We start from the raw sequence: 20,059 nt of genomic DNA, 5'->3' as shown, positions 1-20,059 counted from the left end.
GTCGTTGGCACCCAAACAGACCATTACAAGCCCTTTGACAGAATATATCATGGGATTTCGCTCACAGTGTTGAATCATGTTAATCTAGGCATATTTATAATTCAGGGCATATACACGGCATATCACAACCGAAGTACGGCAATAATAGTCAATTAGGCATTTGCGGCCCTTTTTAAAATAAATAGATCTGTAGGCGAAGGGTGCCCTCTCAAGCCACTGTTGTTCAGTATGTACATCAATACGCTGTGTCAGGATTTTATGGCAAATTAATCCATTCAATTTTTTGTGTACAAGTCACTGAACCTAAGCTTCAGGCGTATGCACATACCCCTACTGTATGTTGCAAGGATATAGAGAGCATCCGGACGACAATCAGTATTGTGAAAAGCAATGTTGAGGTAACATGCAGGTATGGAAACTGCAGGAAATGCTTTGTGTTCTGGCATGGTGGATGGCCATGGACCCCTAACGTTTTTGAACCACATCCCGACATTTCACTCTTATCCATTGCATGGAAGATGCAGTTGTAAGGGGAGGGAAAGCTCCTGCAACATTGGAATAAGCTATCCGATGTTTTTTCAAAAAAAAAATTACGGAAAGCAATAAACATTTGTTGAAATAAACTAGAATTACTCCGGAGAAAACCAATAGTGCAAGCTAACAGAAACCAGGCAAACACAAAAAAGATAGGTTACAATAATTACCATGCATTTCCAACTATTTTATTTTAGCAACAAATATTCAGCAGTCTGTAAGACAGTGTACTTCCGGTGTACATTGAAGGAGCTACAAGCAGCCAGAGTTATACGGTTTGGAAGGTTGCAATTACCCAATCTCATACGAGACCGACCACGATGAAGTTAGATGTCTTATGAACCTATATATTTTATAACACCACGTCATATCCCATACAGCATTATGCTGCGCCTATGCGCATTGTTTGAACCTATATATGTAAAGATTGAGCCGTCATCTATATCATATGGTTGTTTGCACATCTTTTTCTCTTTTCTGAACACTTCGACTTTCATCAATTTGCTCTGAAGACCAGCTTGTTATCCTCCTCTGCCCATTGAGGCTGAGGTAAAGTAGGTTACGCGTACATAAAGCAGCTGAGGAACGCAATCGTTGCTCTGAAGAAGACGTGTCCCTTTGTCTAAACGTGAGGCTCTAGCGACACGGGTTTTTGAACCACTGTATTTCGTACTTCGTGCAAAGTGCTCGTCCCACGTTTATTTTTATATTCTGGTGAAGGGAGAGTGCTCGCGAAATTTAAACAATGCCTTATGATTACGCGTGTGAGCGCTTGAGCTGGCAGCGTCATCAAAGATTCCCTATAAGACAGCAAGGTTTTCAGCTGAGGCTCATCACTCAATCAAGCCTGTTTACTTGTTATTAGTAGGAAAATATTACCGGGAGCAGTTGTTCAGTCATCCTGAAAAAAAAAAAACTAACGCACAAGGCAATGGTCTCCACTCGACCCAGCTTCGTTTCCCTATGAAACTATTTGATGGCGTGGGGCAACCCTGTGCCCGAGTCCGGAGTCATAATATTATTATGTCGCGGTATTCCTTCCCTCGCAAGAAGGTAGAAATCAGTAGTGTGCGCCTTGCATGAAACGAGATATTTTGACGTCGTATGTTACTATTACAGCTGCCAATGGACATCCTGACAATTAGATAATTAAACTAATCTGACGTCACCGAATGGAAAGTTGACAGTCACTTTTGCATACGCTAAAGAGGATGAAGGCAAAGCCTACGCGCTCAAGAGACATTCATTGAATTTTTTTTATATTCTCATTCGGATGCGTTGTTGATTCCTGTTGCTTTCTCTTTCCATGTTTTAATGCGAAAGCATTATATGCCTCAAGAAACGGGAAATCCAGCGAAACCTAAAGGCGGAAGGTTCAACTGGCACCAAAGGTCATGGGTGCGAGTGATTTAATTAACACTACTTTAAATAACTGTGTCTGAAGTGCCATCCCCTAATTAACACCGAAGGTCGTGGTTTAGAGCCCCACCAACGTTCGTGGGTTCAACCCCCCAATTTTGATGACACTGAATTTTCTAGCCATAGCGCCAAACGGCCAAGCATGCGCCACCTGAGGCTTTCGACTTAAAAAGCACGAGCGGTTTTCTACAAGATCATGAACATACACTGTGTCGAACATATAAGCGTGCCGTTACTAATTTGGTTTATATAAACTTTAGTATAATATAGTTAGGACACCAGGTATAAGCACTTATTCCGTTCTGTGCACTTATCGCGCATAATATCCCCACTTATTTGCTGCTGTGACTCAGCGGTTAAGGTGATTTCCTTAACAAGCATAAGAATCGTGTTGATTCTCGGTGATAGCAGAAAACTTGCCAATCAACGTGGAATGCACAAAGGCTCGTTTATTTAAACTTACGTGCACGTGAACGCGATCAGATTCTAGCTATACTGGACGGTCCATTTGAGGCGTACACTGAATTTGAGAATGTACAGAGTTTTGTGACGGTAAAGTTTATCATTTGAATCACCACCACAGATCTTACCAAGCAGATGTCTTTCGCAGGAGTGTGAGTACACAACAATAGCGAGCTGCTGACATTCGCTGCAGTCGTGTGGTGCAGTTCGCACTTGCATCTCCAGTCGGGCAAAACTTTCAGCACTACGTAAAGAAGCTGGTCTGAAGAGTTGCCGGCTGCAAAGGTCGCCAACACGCAATCATACGATGAGTGCAACGCAACAAGCGGTAAAATTTGTTTAACAAAGTGCCTTTTCCTAAGAGTGGCAATTGTCTTGTATATCCCGATCTTTCCAACAAATAAACGATAAGAGACTGGGGAGTCGGCACAAGATCACGAGCTTTCTTTTAAAAGCAGAAAGATTTCTGTCCTGCAGCACGATAGAATAAGACTTAAAAATTGATAATGAACGTCCAGCACATGATAAGTTTCACTAGATGTGCGAGTATACATGCCCAGGCAAAACTAACCAACTGCCTGTTTACCATTCCCCCTCGTCATGCCACTTTTTTGAAAACTAATGCTCAGTTTTACTAAAACAGTTTCCGTTACCTTTCTTTTCCGACTCGTACCCTTGAATTTTCTCGAGAAAAGCACAACATTTTTTTAATCATGCGAATGTCGATGTCTACGCTGGAAAGTGGTCCGTCCCTTTCTCATACGGGGGTATATTGTTTTATTTTTAGAGCGCAGCTTCTGGGCGCCAGTTCCTGCGTTGAACGTTGGCTTCGGCGTGGTCCCTCGGTGTCTATCGGCGTAACCGAGCGAGCGAGCACAGTGAAGGATGAAAGTGCGATCGTGGAGCGCAGCGGGGGATGAAACCGGCCAAGAGCGAAGAGAAGGCCAGAGGAAAGCGGAGGGGGAGGGCGCAGCGGAATCCTTGGAAGGAAAGTGGAGTAGGAGAGTATGGTGAAAGGGTGAGGAGAAAAGTGGAGTACAGCAGGAGGCGTGCGTCGCGGCGGCTACCAGGTATGCGGCGAGCACGTCCACCATTGTGGGGATGGGCGACTCTCACGCCTCCCCTGATATGTTGTTTTCCCGCACGGCTCGCGTGGCCTGGCGCCCGCGGCGGTCGGAGTGGTACAAGCGTGGTGCGAGAGATGGCGCTAGTGTTGCGCTGCTGCGGGGTTACTTGGGTGCGGGAGAGACAAGGCGCTCTCTCTTGGGTTCGGGACAGCAAGCGGTGTGGACGTGCCGTGCCGCGCGTGCGCCGATCCATGCTTCTGCGAGACCGTCTCGCGTGGCCGCCTTTGAACGCGCCACCGTTCGCGTGACCGTACACGCGAACGACCAGGCGTTGGGATCCAGCATGGGACGAACATATTCGCTCGCTGTCCGGTCGCGGTGAGTCGGACTTCTAGATTTGTCGCGCGCCTATCGGCATGTTTTGTGGATAGCAACTCGGCTAGCAGGCATTGATCTACGAAAGGTGCAATAAATGCCCTTGTGATTGTTTGCACTACTGTGTTGTCATTCCTTTGTCTCAAGAGTACGGGAGGAGAACCCCTACACCATATATGGAAACAAAGCGCTAAAATGGGCTTCGGACTCACTGCGCATGCGCCACTTCGCCAGCAGCGCCGCCGCCAGAGAATGCGGTTCGCGTGAGCCACGTGTTCCCGTGTTCGCGCTTTCTTTCTGAACAGTGAGCTACGCAACCGGCGGAAATTATTCGTCGTCGCCGCTGCTAAACTAGTGGCCCGAACAGTGGTTCAGCGCCGCTGCCGAGAGGACCCCGTTATTCAGAATAAAATTTTTGGCCACAATGCATCGCCAATTATGAACACGTACACAGCTGCGCTCAAATTTGTGTTAGGTTGCATCGTAATGACAGTTTTTTTTAGTGATTTATGTGAGTCAGTATGACACCGTAGCGCAAAATTTGTCCCATCTTTTTAGCAATACAAGCACTCTAAAAAGGCGATGCTAAAATAACCATCATCATCATCGTGCACCACAACATTAATTACGAGCCTATTTTGTTATTCACGGCATACAGAAGGCAAGTGCCAGCCATCTCCAATTACTCTTCTTGTGCTAGCTGATTCCACTTGGGGGTGGAAATTTCCATTCATCATCCCATCCAATTTCTGCCGTTTTCGGCTGCACTTCAATTCGCAACCAATATCTAACTCCTATAGTCGAACGGTTATCTACCCTACGAATTATATGACCTGATGAGCTCTGCTTTCTCCCTTAATTTTATCTAGAACACCAGTTATGCAGGTTTGATCTTCAATCCACCTCGCTGCATTCCTGTGTCTTAACGTTACGCCTAACAATTTTCGTTCTTTTGCTCGTTGCGCGTTCCTCAAATTATTCTAGAGCTTTCTTTTGTTAACATCCAATTTCCTACCCCATATGGTAGCACTGGTTGAATGTAGTAATTGTACACTTCTTTTTTCAAATACAGCCGTAAGCTGCCAGTCATAATTTGACATTGCCTGCCATATGCACTCGAACGCATTTTTATACTACTGTAAATTTTCTTATGATCACGGTCCTGTGAGAGTAATTTATCTAGATAAGCCTAATTCTACACAGACTCAAGAGACTCCCTAGTGATCGTGAATTCTTGTTCGCTTGCCATGCTACTGAACATTACTTTTGACTTCTGCTTATAGTTCTTCAACCCCACTCTTACTTTTTCTAAGTTAAGGTTCTCAATCATTTGTCGCATTTCATCCCCAGTATTACTGAAAAGGATAATGTCATCTGCAAATCAAAGGTTCGCTTGTCAGATACTAAGATATTCTTATTCTGATTAAGATATTCGGAGCCTTCCCCAGTCTAACAGCTTGAATACTTCTAAGTAGGCAGCGAATAGCTTTGAAAAGATCCTGTCTCCTTCCTGGACTTCTTTTTGGTAGGTATGTTCCTAGTTTTCTTGTGGAGAAGCAAGTTAGTTATGAAATCTTTGTAAATCTTTCACAAGGTATTACCTTTTGCCAACCGCACTCTTTGATTACGCAATGCATTCATGACTGCTTGTATATCTACTGAATCACATCCAATGAAACCGTTATAGAGCGAGTGATTTTACTCCACAAGTTTCTGAATTACCTGATTGATTGCATGGACGTCATCTCAGTGTAGAATGTTCCTTCCTGAAGCCAGCCTATTTCCTTAATTAATTCAAATCATATGTTACTTTCATTCTGTTGGAAATAATCTTGGGGAATAGTTTATACAATAGCAAAAGCAAGCTAACGGTCCTGCACGTATTTAATTATTTAACGTCTCTCTTATCGATTTCTTCCAGCTCTCTGCAACACTTCAAGTCATGAGGCATTGCGTATAAAGGACTACAATTTTTGCAAGCGTAATATATCATCAATATTAGAAAAAATTGACACTCACTTCTTCATACACTGCCGCTTTTTCCCTGGCGCAGGCATTGCAAGGCCATTCTAACTTTATTGCTAGTTATAGAAGGAGTCTGCATCTTGCTCCTAAGACTTGAATTGAATGTTATCTGGTTGTCACCTGTACAGGTCTATATAGAACATTTCTGCTGATTTTACTACAGCAGCAAAATTGTTGATGACGTTAACCGGCTTATATTTGACTACATACATCTTGCCCCTGCCTATGTCAAGTTTCTATCTCATTGGTTTCATGCTGCGGTAATGTTTTACAGCTTCTTCAATCTTCCCAGCGTTAAAATTTTGAATGTCGCTTACTTTCTTGCTTAGTAGCTTTGACAGTTCAGTAAATTCTATCTAATCTCTGGAATTTGACACTTTCATGCTTTTCATGTTACTTAAAAAAGTATACCTATTGGTGGCCTTTGTGTCCTACCTCTCATGTCAATTGATTCACCTGAACTCAAACTAGGTATGCTTTCATTCATTACGCCTGTATTGTCTTCTTCCTCTTCTAAAGCTGTTTATATATTTCTGAGCACCAGCCTAAATTCATCCGCTTTAACCCTTACTGCGTCTATGTTGGATTGTTTCATCGTGGCAATTTCGCTCTTTCTCTCCTCATATCCACTGCAATTCTAGAGGTCACTAAACCATAATCACTGCCCTTTGCTTCACCTGACATTTATGTATCTTGCATTGCGTATGTATCTGCCAAGAGTATCAGATCTATTTCATTTGTTGTTTCTTTATTAGACCTTTAGCTTGTCTACAGACTGTTAATCCGCTTCCTCATGAAGGTATTCATTATTCGTAGTCCTTCCGCTAATTCTACCAACATCTCTCCTCTGCTATTCCTAGAAATAATTCCCTATCTGCCAATTGTTCTCCAGCATGTTTTTCCCATTTCTGTATTGAAGCCAGTTACGACTAAAGCATACCGAGTTTGCCCCATGTTAAAGGTTAATTGAACATATTCTTAAAGCCGGTCATCATCATTGCGATTGGAGGTTGGAGCATAGGGTTCTATTACCTTTATTCTATAACTCTTATTCAGCTTTATTACGGCTACCCTCTGATCAGTGCTGTAGAAATCATCAATGCTTCTGATGAATGAATTAAAAATCCTACTCCGTATTCTGTAACTTCGAACGCCTCTGTAACAGAACACGTGACGAGTAGTCATCACTGCAGAAGCATGACCATTTCTTCTATCTTCACTAAGGTCAGTAACATACCAGACAACGGTTGATAATTTTTTAAACAGATGTGTCGACTAACTTTTAAGGAATAAACAGAAGACTCGGGCACCCACAAGAAGAAAAATGGGGGATGGGATGTTTCAGCCCAAAAAGTGACAATATGAAAGGCCATATGCAGCCATGCCTTTTCACGCGTAATCCTTTATAGCCTGTGCTCAGTTTCACAGCACGTATAGAGTACTGATTCATACGTATTTTCTCTGAACATCTAATTTTATTTGCGTGGAAAAGATGAATTCATTCGAACTATTCCAGTCTCTGTCGAAATTTTGCATAAGAAAGAAATGTGGTTTTATCACTTGGCGATAGATGATGTTCTATTTACCTGGATTAGTGTATCCCCAGCCTGCAGCCAGAACAGGCCTTTCGGCAAGCGTTCTGCTTTTCTTCGGTAAGCAGATGGGCCTTACGTATCGGTCATAATGAAGTGGCACCGCCAGCTATAAATTAAAAAGAAGCAATCAACATCAACTTCTTCACAAGCTTGAAGCCTTCCTCTTTGATATGCAAGCTTTAAAATAACGACCACTGTTGCTGTTAAAGAATCAGCAATGCTAAATTGAGCAGCTCTCGTACGCGTTCTCGAAATATTTGTTGTGGCGAGTGTCATACAGTTAAAATTTTCAGAACTATCTAATAACTTGCGCTTCAAGGGTCGTTTTGCTTAACCATTCTCGATACATAAGCGTCCACAACCCAAGTGAAATGACTAGCTGCGACCTGTTTGTAAATCTTATTCTACAGGGACTGTATGTAGGTAACAACGTACTTCCAAAATATTGAAATGGTTGAAAAGGAAACACTGCCGCTCGAGAAAAACACACGCCCTCATAATCAAATTGCGACCACTGTTATCCTGAATGACGCACTCACGTTTGTCGCACGAAGTAAGCGTTATGGATGGCACCGTGACGTCGAACTCAGTTGGTGGCACAGCCGACCAGTGATGGTCGGCTGAGTCACCAAGCTAGATCTAATAATTTATTGCTGGTTTCAGACGTATTAAGTTCGAAATTCGTAAAAGGATAAAAAGTAGGCACTTTCACTGCAAGCTCCCAGCAACACGTGCATCAATCTTGTGCGAAACACTGTGCGATACATATGCAGTGACGTGCACATTTCAAGTCAGCGAAAAAGATCTTGCACTCACGGCTGCGCTGTAATTGCCCAAACTGCGCAAAAAGATTGCCGTTTTGGAATCGACGCCGTTCCGCGTCGCACCTCACGCGGTTAATTACCCGGCCTTTAAGACACAAGTGCAAAGTTTTCTTCGTTTATGGAGATGCAAGCTGCTGCTAGTGGTGGGGGGGGGGGGGGGGGGGGGGGTGCGGTGCACATGCAAGCATAAACTTGTTTCGTCACTTGCCAGCAGAATGTACCCGGTCATGGAAGGGTGTTCCGTGTTGCTCGCTTCTCTGGACCATGCGGATACACTCGATTACCGGCTACATCCTGAAGCTGCCGGCAGGCAGTGAGGAAAGTTTGTTTGTGCCGTCCCAGCAGCAGTTTGGATGTCAATAAACGAAGACAACTATGCATTTTTTCTTAATGACCAGACAGTTAACCGTGCCATGTGTTAGACTGAATCACGGAAACTCCGAAACTAAACTTTCTACAAAATTTCAGCCAGCCCACTGCAGTGAATAGCGCAAAATCTTATTTAGTACACTTGGTGAAATACGCGCGTCCCTGTATGAATCCCTCCAGGAAAGTTGTGCAACTTGCAAGACTGGAATCACGGGAGCTTATGGCTGACTACAGGGTAATGGCATACCATTTTCGACGTTTTGGGGATTCGCTAAATAAAGGCAGCGCCTCTCCTATATGTAAGCCCCAGTTTCTAATGTGTAAAGTGTGATGGAAACATTGAGCAGCACAATGGGGTGGCAAAGATCAATTTTGAGCCGATTCAAAAGCAAAACAGTTTTGTTTTGCTCTCTGCAAATATGATACCTGCTGTCACAAGCAGTCTCAAGAAATAGAGCTGAGAAAGCATTCAAGGTCGAATACCTTTGGAGATAGTTACACTTTCCCGAGACAATGCGGCAAACGACACATGACTCGTTCGCGCAGGTGTGCTGCTAGCGCGACAGAGAATCTCTCGTCGGCTCTCGTTGGCTCTCGTCGGCTCTCGTGGCTTTAGCCTCGCCAAATCATGTGAAAGTTGTACCATTGCTGAAATTTGCCGCGCGGAAATTCCGCCCCTTTAAGGCTTGTAGCGGTACGACTATCGCCTACCAGAGTCGTTTGAGAAGACAGCTCACTGGGCATGTATCGCGGGAAAAGAACACGCTAGCGCGCTTGACCTGAGCAGCCACGCTAGTTGCCACTTCGGAAATCGCGCGGCACCATATCTGGTCTGCCTAAATACACCGTAGCCACGGGGAACACATCTTCGCGCTGCCCCCCCCCCCCACCAAAGGCTCATTCCGTGTGTGAGTTTGCTTCTGCTTATGTGTACCTTCATTGACTGCAACTACACCCGTCTGTGCCTTCTACTTAAACACATATGTTTATATTTTTGTTCAACACATATGTGCTATATCTGTTATATCATTGAGAGCCCAAATAACATCATAAATTCACACAATTCAACAACCTTCATAACTAATATCCAGAATTCCACAAAGTGTTTGCTGCAGACTCAAAGCAACTATTACCAGGCCCCGTACACTCTCAAGTTCAACAAATGGCCACAGAGGGCGAAAAATCAATCGAGGCGCGTTTCAGCGTAAGCGCGCAAGTGGAGTTACTGTAATTTGGTCGAATACTTTAATTTGTGCTTTCTCTGCTAGGGGCGCTAAACATGGTGAATTTTTTAATTTACACAAACCATTGACATAAACAATCGAGGTGTCTAAAAATGTTTTGTTACCTCAGGCAAATAGGCAGTTGATTTTTAAAAAAATTGATTGTTGAAGCTGCTTTTTAGTCATAGCGTCAAGGTTTTTGTACTTGATTAACCACCGACAGCCGACAGCCTATTGGCATCGATGTGTTTCCTGGCCGTTGGCGTTCGAATACTACGGCGGTAAAACATTTTCGAAAGCATGCTGGTTTCGTCTGCGAGTCATTACATAGACTTGCTGTAAAGAGGTCTACTCTTGGCAAAAAATAGTGCCTCATTTTGTTTAGGCGTTGATTATCATGATGAATGCGGCGGAGGTTGAGGGAGTACACTTGAAGGTACGTTTTTATGCCGTTGATCTCCATAACACCGTAAATACGCAAAGCGATGTCACAGAACACCCGATCATTGTGTGTTCTCCGTCACCGCTTGTTTGCTGTACGCCTACTAATTCTTCATTTCTTCACATGTTGTATCCTCCTTTTGTCCTTGTTCTCTTGTGCTTCACTTACAGTATGTCGTTCCGTCAGCTGTAATGCGCATTTGCAAAACCAATACGTTTGATAAGACGCAGTGGTTGTCATAATTTCACTACAGATGTATTAAGCTGGAACATATATGGTTCAGATACAGATGCCTGTATGCGGACTTGCACGACGTTGATGCGGAGATTAGGATAATTATGACAGAGGCAGCTGACGGCCATAAGCTGTTGCATTCTTTCCGCCAAACTACCCGGCCTGGTAGTGCTGTAAAGATGCTGTATAAAAGTGACACGCGGTGACAGGGAAATTATTATACTTAGCAGCCGACCGTACGTTTTGTAGCTTAGGTCTTCTTTCTGGTGCGTTTGTGCTACCCTTATTAATGAGCCATTCCTTGCCTATGTTCTTGACTATGTAACCGCGTTTGTGTGGATGCGTAGACGTGTGCTTTTTGTTGTACTTGTAAAATGCAAATAAAATATTTTCAGGCTTACTCAATCTTTGGTGTCGTGTGCGTTTATTCCAGTCGAGGCCATCGTGCCACCTGGAAACCGCATTTTGTCAGTAGCCCTACACGAAATGCAACAGCTGGAGCGCGGCGGCACAACTCGGCGTATCGGCGGCGTAATAAACGAAAAACCGCTCGGGATGCCCTTAAAAGTCAGTTCAGAGTGTGCCTTAACTCGATATGACTCAGCGCTACATGTATTCTGCGCCTCGATCGTGCTCCCGCCAGTTTGGTTGCTGTGTGGCAAACGTAGCGCCTACTTAATATAGGCGCTACGTTTGCTACACAGCAACTAAACTGGCGGGAGCACGATCGAGGCGCAGAAGCCAGAAACCCAGTAAAGCCACAGAACACCTGGTAAAGCGTGTGCAAAACCCCGTTTCCGTTTCCTGTTGTACAGCGCCACCCGTGGTCACATACTTTAGTTCACGACGCCACCGCTACGCTTATTTCCGTAGCACTGTGGAAGGTACAGTTTCCCTTCTCTAAGTTTGTATAGGTGTTCTGTGCTATTACTAGCAGAATTTTTCGAATATTGTAACAAACAACTGTGACAGTTTATTCCGTTGTTTTCATTTCTGTTGCATACTCTAGGCATTCAATAAAACTGAACTCGTAATAACCAGTAAAGTAACTCTAGGTGTTTCTAACAACCTTCACCAAGCAGCGTCCCTGAACATCTGAAATATTATGGAAGGAAAATTGACACGAAGAACAGCCGTGTTCCAACTTACACTCATCATAGCAATGTCATAGCCTTCGTTGATATCTTTGTATTTAGGGTGAACAATAACTCGATGCACCGGCGACATATGTCCTCCCGAGGCTTCGCTTGTGTTGTAGTAGACGGTGGCGTTGACCAAGGTGTCGTTACTTCAATGCAAAATAAAGTCCATTAATACGTATGCATCACGCCATAAGATTAGGGATTGAAAAAATGCTTAAACTGTGCTCCCAAAGTTTCAGTGCGCATGTTAGAAATTCATGACATGGCAACAAAAACAATCAAAATTCTTCGCAAAATATGACGGCGAGTCAGAAAATCCCTGTCCCCATTTTTTTATTAGCCAATGTAAGGTACATGCAGGTAATTACAATTATAACGTACTATTCTTGGCGCCTTACGCTATTTTTCCACATTTTCCCACACCGGTTCGCACATTTTCCCCATCGCAGCACTAATCTTGAGATACCCCTGTGTCGTCAGTCAGCGACGCATGCAGTCTCCCCGAACACCCATTGCCATGCAAGTCTTCACGGCCTTTTGCGAACACGCGACACATCCACCTCACACTTCTGGAAGCGAGACACCTTTCCCCATACGTGGGCTGCATTTCCCTGTTGATTTCGATGGGCGTTCGTCGCTTGTTCTATAGAAGGCGAATCACTCTTCGTTGCTCGTACGCTGTGGACGTGTGAAGCACAATCACCATCTTGAACAACTGACAGCAGCGCTGTACCGTGGAGCTACCGGCAGATAAGGCCAGGCCAGTTAAAGGAAGGTCTACCGCTGGGAAGGGATATGTTGACTTGGCATTTACAGCCCCAAGTTGGCTAAAAAATAGGGGCAAAGGCTTGCTGATTCACCCTCGTGCGTGCAACTCAGACAAAAATAAATTTATTGTGTTCTATATAACTATAGTTAGAACGTTTTCCTTTGGCGGTTCGCAGTCATATTGTCAAATACTAATGGCACGTTCCCTCATATGCAGAGCTTTACAAAGTGTGTCACTGTAAAAGGCCTAACGAAACATTCTACATATGTCTAAGACTGCATCTCGAAGTATGTAATTTACGGTAGCATTAGTCACGTCGTGTTCAAAAGAAATAGTCCATAGTTTTAAGCCTCTTAGCATCAACCATTCTAACGGGTGACGTACCTAAGTGAGCCGACGTTGGCAGCATCATTTCATCCGCAAACGAAATTCTAAGGCTATGTTAACACTTATCCGCAAGGTGGGTGGAAAGGGGAAATCCGCACGCTTCGCAGCCGAAGTTCGCGGAAAGACAAGCTGCGAACCCTTCTGGTCTTGGATCAAGCGAGAAACGTTTCCGCTTCACTGGAGGCTGCACTAGCGTATCCGGTTGCAAATTAAAGATGCTGGCTAAAGTGTCAGCGGTGACGCTCATCGGCGTAGTAAATTATTACCTCGTTCTGTACGATAAAACTCGCAGTGTCTACAAGGACCTGTCCTAGAAGAGCCACATTTGGATGAAGATTACCAAGAAACTGGGTACCAGCATGTCCAGCAGCAAAGCGTTGGCGTGTCCCGACTTCTGACGCTTTTTATGCGAAGCATATTACGAGAGCTCAACACAGCTCCTCAGGTGCGGCGGTGTCGCCTTCAATACCACGTGACACCGTGACGTCACGACAGAGGAGAAACGGGGCTCCAACTCGCGCCGTCGCTCGCGGCGTCGCGGCGGTATATAGGCAGCAGCGCTTGCCTCTGCTAGACACTCACGAGGTGAGGTGCCTCCTGGAGACAGCTGCTCGTTGGAATGAGAAGCGTAGGTTGCGGCGTGCTACAGAGACTGATTTTCTAGGTGGCTTTGGCTCAACTCTTGCAAGATGGGCTGGGTGGGAATCGAACCAGGGTCTCCGGAGTGTGAGACGAAGACGCTACCACTGAGCCACGAGTACGATGCTTCAAAGCGGTACAAAAGCGCCTCTAGTGAATGCGGTGTTGCCTTAGAAACGAGCTGTTTCTAAGACTCAGGCGTGCGTCGCTTGCTCAGGCGCACATTTCGTTGCCGCGCCGAACGCTGCGTTGCTCGACGCTCACCGCGTCCAATGCGGTGCGCGTAGTCGCTGCGCCGTAGCCCATTGTCTTACACCCCTTGGCGGGTCGACGAGAACGCTGTCGCGTTCCACTCTTGAAGGCGAAGCAGAGTAACGCATGAGTTGTTTCTTCGTCTAGCCGAACCAAATATAGCCAAGCAACAGCAGTTCACCAGGCTAAACAGTGGTTCAACACCTAAAATAAAGGCTAGTATGCTTCGCATCCTGGGCTTAACCTTAGCTAAGCCGCAGCCATTTTTCCACAGGCGGGTGATTGTGTCATCGTCTAATTCGGGGCATCTGCTGCTTAGCCGGTGCTTGTGCATACTGACAAGACAAATAGCTAAATGCAAACAAGCTGTTGCTTCTTCCCCTTCCGTGATTAAACCTCATGGAACGAGCAGACTAGAGGCGTAGTCACGCAAAATCGCTGCTTTTGGTGAGAGATGGCGCAATAGATAAACACAGTTTAGTACGGTGTGGTGACTGGCGCCACCACGCGGACAAATGTGTTCATTGTATGCAGACGCTGTGAAATTAGCGGCGGCAGTTGAAAAAAAAAAAAGATTATGTTAATGCCTTCGACATGTGCAGAAAAATATTCGGCCCGCTTTAGCCTTTTCACTCTTCTTTCTCTTCCCAAATGTCAATGAAGCCTTAGGTGATCATCAAATGGCCGCATTGCACTGACACTCGTCTGTTTGCGGGTGTGTAAGCGAATGTCTTAACTAAAGTAAAATATGAATCGGCCATATAAGCTTACACCAACCACACCTTTGTAATTAGCATGCTGTCATCAAAAATTGTGTCTACCGTTTTATGCTTTGTGTTCAATAAACACCAGCATTTGATTCCTTCTCTTTTGTCCCACTGACTCATCGGAAGCACGTTGTTATTCTACGAGATTTATTTCACTGCGGTAGCATTAGGACCCCGTGTCAAAGAAAATCCGGTGTCGGCCTCGGCGAAGTGGCCAGTGAGCGAACATTTCCGCATATATTTAGGCATATACATAGACCACGCCTTCCTTACGATATGCTGTGTTTGCGGGTCACGTTGTCACCCCATTCTATCACTAGCATAAAGAAGCTCACACCTTGTCTTACAATGTTGACAAAGTTATTCAATGGAGTTTTGGGAATGACAGCCCACTAACAAATATCATGAAACAAAATATCGACAGCGCGAGCCTTTTATGTTAAATCTTCACAGTTTTAAATGTTAAAAATGCGAAACAATAACTGAAACCTGAGAATGATGTAATTTCTATGGCGCATCTCTACACTACCTTCGAGATCGGCTCACAAAAGAGGCCGCGTTTTTACCAGAAAGCTCGCCTTCGTGCACAGCGTCTGGCACCAGTGTTTCCCAGTAAGCCTTACAGTTACAAAATCTGAAATTGCAGGGAAACGTGAGAGGCAGTCGAGGATCTTTAAATGCTCTTAAAGTACTCTTAAAGGCGAAGCTTAAGTGTACTCCAATTTTTTTTTACTTTACATAATGGGGAGCCTTATATCGAAAGATACTTCGCATCTTTACAACGCCGTGCTATTCCAAGTCTATTTGCATCACGACCATTAAACCCTTTTTTAGCTTCTAACTTCCACCAAGCTTACAACAACTGGCAGAGCCTTCCTCACAACATCACCACCATCACTTGGTGAGCAACGTTCTCAGCTCTGTATTTACTTTCCTTTGTACTAGATTTTTTTTAGTTCTGATGAGTGTCCTTTCTAATAGATCATTTATACAATTCTGATAATGGGAGTGCCTCTGGCGTAATAATTAAAAAAAAAACGTTGAATTAGGCACGCAGCTTGAGTACCTTTGTTGCCCCCCACTGTTGCCACTCTAACAGCTGCATGTTTTAGCAGCCGCACATTTCTCGTTTTAATTGGTTACAGACTGGGACATATTTAGATCGGTATTACTTATGCCAAAGTACTTGCCTAGTACAAAATATGCCAAGTGCTACAGAGTGATTAAGAAACAATTTAAAAACTCTTCAGGAGTTGATGCCTCACTTGATTTAATTGGTAAAAAATGCCAGAACCAGATGCATGTAAATTGCAACGTAATTTCGTACATGTTGAACGAGTAATGTCTGAATGAAATCTGCTTCAGAAAAATTGGTCAATTATTTCATTTGAAAAGCATCCGTCCACCAATAAACATGCACTGACAATATGTCCCCAAGTAACTTTTTCAGGCTTCAGGAGACAAGGTTATTTCACTATACGTGATTGTTAAATTAGGAGTATATCTCTTTTCCAAAACATGGGCACCTGTCTAGGTAATCTTGGTTGTCGTAATGTTGTGTATGTATAAAAACTTATAGTACCTACTTAAAAGTCGCTGACTGAAAATATTCTCTAGCCTTCGTGGGAAATAAAAACGCAAAACTCCGTAACTACCTAGATAACACAAGCTCTGGAACGAATGATTTTCTATATTATTTAATGCTTTGAAAACGTATGCGTACAACTTTGAGAACTCATTATATAAGTATTCGGTGACAGCAGCTTTGCTCTCGTGCATGAAATTTCCCAAATTTTACGCTGGATTGGAAATGTGATAAGCTACACATTTCTATGTAGAAATTGTATTTGTTTCGGCAACTAGAATGCATTCCCCATAGGCAGGTCCTTGATGACAAGAAAAGACGTGTTTTTCTTTTTTTTCCACAGAGCTTAATAACCCTCGCCAAACAAAGGTAGCCCTTTTGCTCCTTCACAGTTTGCGGTGTAAAAACAATGCGTGTCAGTAAATTTTCAAGAAAAGGTAATTATTTATAAACACGACAAAAGATTGTCGCCAAGTGACCATGCTGAAGATGCATGTGCAAGCCCCAAAATTTATTTCCGTTGACCCTAAATAGCCAGAGCCTGGATGCGAAGCAAAAGAAAACTTATCAAATATCCTAAGAAAGGGAAACAAAAGCAAGGAGCCCACGTCGTGGTCCTTCTGATCTTTCACAATTTACACCTCGTGCAGCATTCACGATTCTCCTGTCCTAGTTTTCCATTCCCGTTGTACTCGAACTCTAGCGATGAACCCTTGTAGTTATAAAAAATTAGTCCACAGTTAAAGGAATTGAGCCTTTGGTGTAGCGAAACTATTACTCCGGAAAAAAATTAATTTGTTCATAAATTTCTTGAAAGTTATGTAAATTTCTGTCAAGCATGCATGTTACTCACGGACGTTTTACGCAATGAGCCGCTGTTAATATGACCTTATTTGTTAAAATGCTTCCACCACAGCGTAGCATCTGATTTTGGCCGTTCTGGTCTCTTAAGGTTGTAGTCACGTACACCTAAAGAGAGGAAAGTGAGATCCCTGAATAACATTCACCATGCATTGATACACTGGCACTTCGTCATAATAAATTGATACTACACAAATGCTAACTCTGTAAAGGGATGGTAAATAAATGCAAACACATGTGCTAAAGTCAACCACAATGAAAACAAGTGTTCGTGTTGATAGTAGGACAATACATGCCGTCATCATTATTGGGCGTGCTTAGGCTACATTATCAGTTCGTTCTTGTAGCTTAGGGCATAAGGAGTAGGAGAAACGCATTGCATTCGTTGCTAAATAATCAGTACGGTGTTCCACAAGGAAAGTGCAGGTAAATCTGTAGCCTTACGATGACACTACCAACTTATAAGCGATATTTCTCAATTTATCCCTATATACATATACGAACCCGATCCTTCTTTCTACGTGCTGCCATTATTATAATTAAACGAGCAGGTATTGCTGCCTAAAATAAATCGCACAAATAGCTACACCTGAGGCACTTCAATATACATGACAGACTTCTTATAAGTGATACATACGTAACATTCTACAGACCTTTGTTATGGTTCTGTTTCTGACAGTATCTGAGTCCAGGGATCCAATTTATTGCACGACGGAAGCAAGTAGTAAACATTGTCTATCACTGTAGTAAGCAAATCCTATGTGAATTTCTGCTGGAGATCCTCAAACGCGCAAATGACTTGGGGCAAACTTTTCACAATAGATTTTATGAAAAAAGAATGTTCAAGGACATTCTTCTAAAACCTTTTGAGTATAGCACGTTACAAAAACACAGCACTTCATCAAATGCTATTGTCGTGCAGTGCTACGAGCAGAAAGACCAACGAAGACGACGACCATGAATGAGAAAAAAAAAAGACGACGCAGTGCTGCTAGGCTAGACTATCCGCTATAGAAATTCCACTTCAAATTTTAGGATTGCCTTTAAGCAGTACTGTTATAATCTGCCTTGGAGAAACAGTATTGGGATATAGCCACAGGAACGTTTGCCTAGCCATGTATAATTTTCTATGTGGCACAAAAAGCATGCCTTGTTAAGAGTTCTTAGTTTCAACAAATCATTTACTTCTACTACAGATTAGAAAATGCAAAAAGTAAAAGCACAAATTCACATTTTAAATCTTACTATTATTATTCATAATTTACCTTACTTAGGTTTAAGTATACCCTTTTTTGTTTATTTATTGTTTTTTTGTATTGCTATCAACGCAAGGCCTACTAAAGTATTAGTGAATACCTTATCTGATGTATTAACAGTTTATTTTTTATCTTGGATTATGTATCTATTTTCTTATTTTGTGTTATTTATTCATTAATCAATTTCTTCTATTTCTTGAATCATATTACCACCCGATTCATGGCCCAACTCCCATAGTGGGTTTGTGCCATTTATTGAGGCTTCATAATCATCATCATCATCCGCCATACTGGCTGCGTCCAAGCTAGCTTGCAAATAGCAAACACATTTTCATTAATGTCTATCTCTCTCTCCACGTGAGAATATAACAAATAATGTACATTCTAGCTTAAGTTGCAGTGAACGTTAGAAACTGAAAATAAAAAACAACCAGACCTATCTTTCTCTTCTGAGACACTCACTAAAGTAAACTTCGAGGTGACACTATGATTCAGCGCGTAAAGTTGACAAAGTTGATTAACGATAAAATTACGAACTTCCTATCTCTTACTACGTTCTTCCGTTTGTGGAATTCAGACTACCGTATTATTTCAGACTACCATGAATTATTGCGTGATCCACGGCCACGGCAATTGTAATATTCTAGAAAAACTGACATATTGACCGCCAAAGCATACTCAGTGTTCCTTACAATCCACGGTATTTGTAACTTGCTCATTTTGTCTCCGTTGATGATGCGACCTAATGGTTCCGAACGCCCACACTCTGGAAGAGAACGGATAAATATTCTCACGTATGTGTTACTTATTTCAAAAAGAACGTCCTATGCCTCAACCTAACAAACAGTTGACCACATACCGCCATCCCGTCAACTAGTAGGCACAATACATGACCTGAAGTATTAGCCTAGTTCACTTTGCGGTGCGTCTGGAGGCCGAATTCTGTTTATTAGACTAGGGAGGTTTGCCGGACAAGTTGATCAGTCATGCTGAGATGCCAAATAGCACCCAGAATAAAGGATATACATAAGAAGGACAACACACGGCGCCAGTGTTAGCAACGTATGCTGCAGTTTTTGTTGCTCTCGATAATGCCCTATTCTCGGCACTTGGCCCATTTCTAGGTAAAAAAAGCACGCAAGAAGCACTGAAGTTGCTTACGTGATAATAAAATTCCGGGTAAAACAATTTCTACAAAGCTGTAGCACTGCAGAAAGCGAAAAGAATGTGTTGTTTTCTAGAAAGCTTGAATTAAAGGGGCCCGAACCACTTTTCTTCGAAATGCATTTGAAGTTAATTTAGGCAATTTCAGAAATACTTTTGCCACAAAAAGTGCTTCAGTGCGTTCAACAGAAACGGCATTAATGGCAATCAAACCGCGCTTTCGCGATGCTTCCTCTCCTCCTACAAGTCCTTACCCTACGAGCGCTACGTCGGAGCAGAGAATGCCCACAAACCTATGTCAGATGAATGTCAACGTGGTGCGCATTTCAAATCTGGTTTTGTGCTCTCACGTAGACACAACTATTTCAAATTTTGGCACCTACGACGCGCTGAACGTAGCCAAACGAGCCCAACGCGGTTGCCCTCAAGGAGCAGCAGTGCGCTCGGCCAGTGGACTCGTCGTGGCACCCTGCGGCGGACGCGGTATCTAGGCTACGTAGCACATGGCTTCCGAGATTACCTCCCACGCGTGTGTGGGTGATCTCGGAGGCCAAGCGTAGCATGACCGCAGGCGACGTGCAGCAGCGTTTGATTTGTGCACGACAGGACTTGAGTGGGCGGTCGCGCTCATATGCTCCTATGTGGCTGTGCTACGTGGTGCGGACCGA

The 20,059-nt window shown here is 43.5% G+C and overlaps 2 protein-coding genes across 5 annotated transcripts in view; one reads left to right on the top strand and one right to left on the bottom strand.

Annotated features, from left to right (window-relative positions):
• The window catches only part of LOC135912124 (trypsin-like), a 339,009-nt gene that overhangs the window by 283,272 nt on the left and 35,678 nt on the right, over positions 1–20,059 (top strand). The window lies entirely within an intron of this gene.
• LOC135912121 (venom peptide isomerase heavy chain-like) overlaps positions 1–20,059 on the bottom strand; it is a 116,019-nt gene that overhangs the window by 91,776 nt on the left and 4,184 nt on the right. Inside the window, exons 3-7 of one of the 2 annotated variants that reach the window (XM_065444504.2) lie at positions 18,920–18,993; positions 16,964–17,079; positions 11,719–11,857; positions 7,469–7,583; positions 2,544–2,692 (exon numbers count right to left, since the gene is read on the bottom strand). The exons of the other annotated variant lie outside the window; for it this stretch is intronic. Coding sequence (XP_065300576.1) covers positions 2,544–2,692; positions 7,469–7,583; positions 11,719–11,857; positions 16,964–17,079; positions 18,920–18,993 — 593 coding nt within the window. The remainder of the gene's footprint in view (positions 1–2,543; positions 2,693–7,468; positions 7,584–11,718; positions 11,858–16,963; positions 17,080–18,919; positions 18,994–20,059) is intronic. 2 annotated transcript variants of the gene reach the window in all.

Source organism: Dermacentor albipictus, chromosome 10 (genome assembly GCF_038994185.2).
Source record: "Dermacentor albipictus isolate Rhodes 1998 colony chromosome 10, USDA_Dalb.pri_finalv2, whole genome shotgun sequence".
NCBI lineage: Eukaryota > Metazoa > Arthropoda > Arachnida > Ixodida > Ixodidae > Dermacentor > Dermacentor albipictus.
Note: the sequence above shows the minus strand (reverse complement) of the source record. Positions and strands in the feature narration are given on the sequence as shown.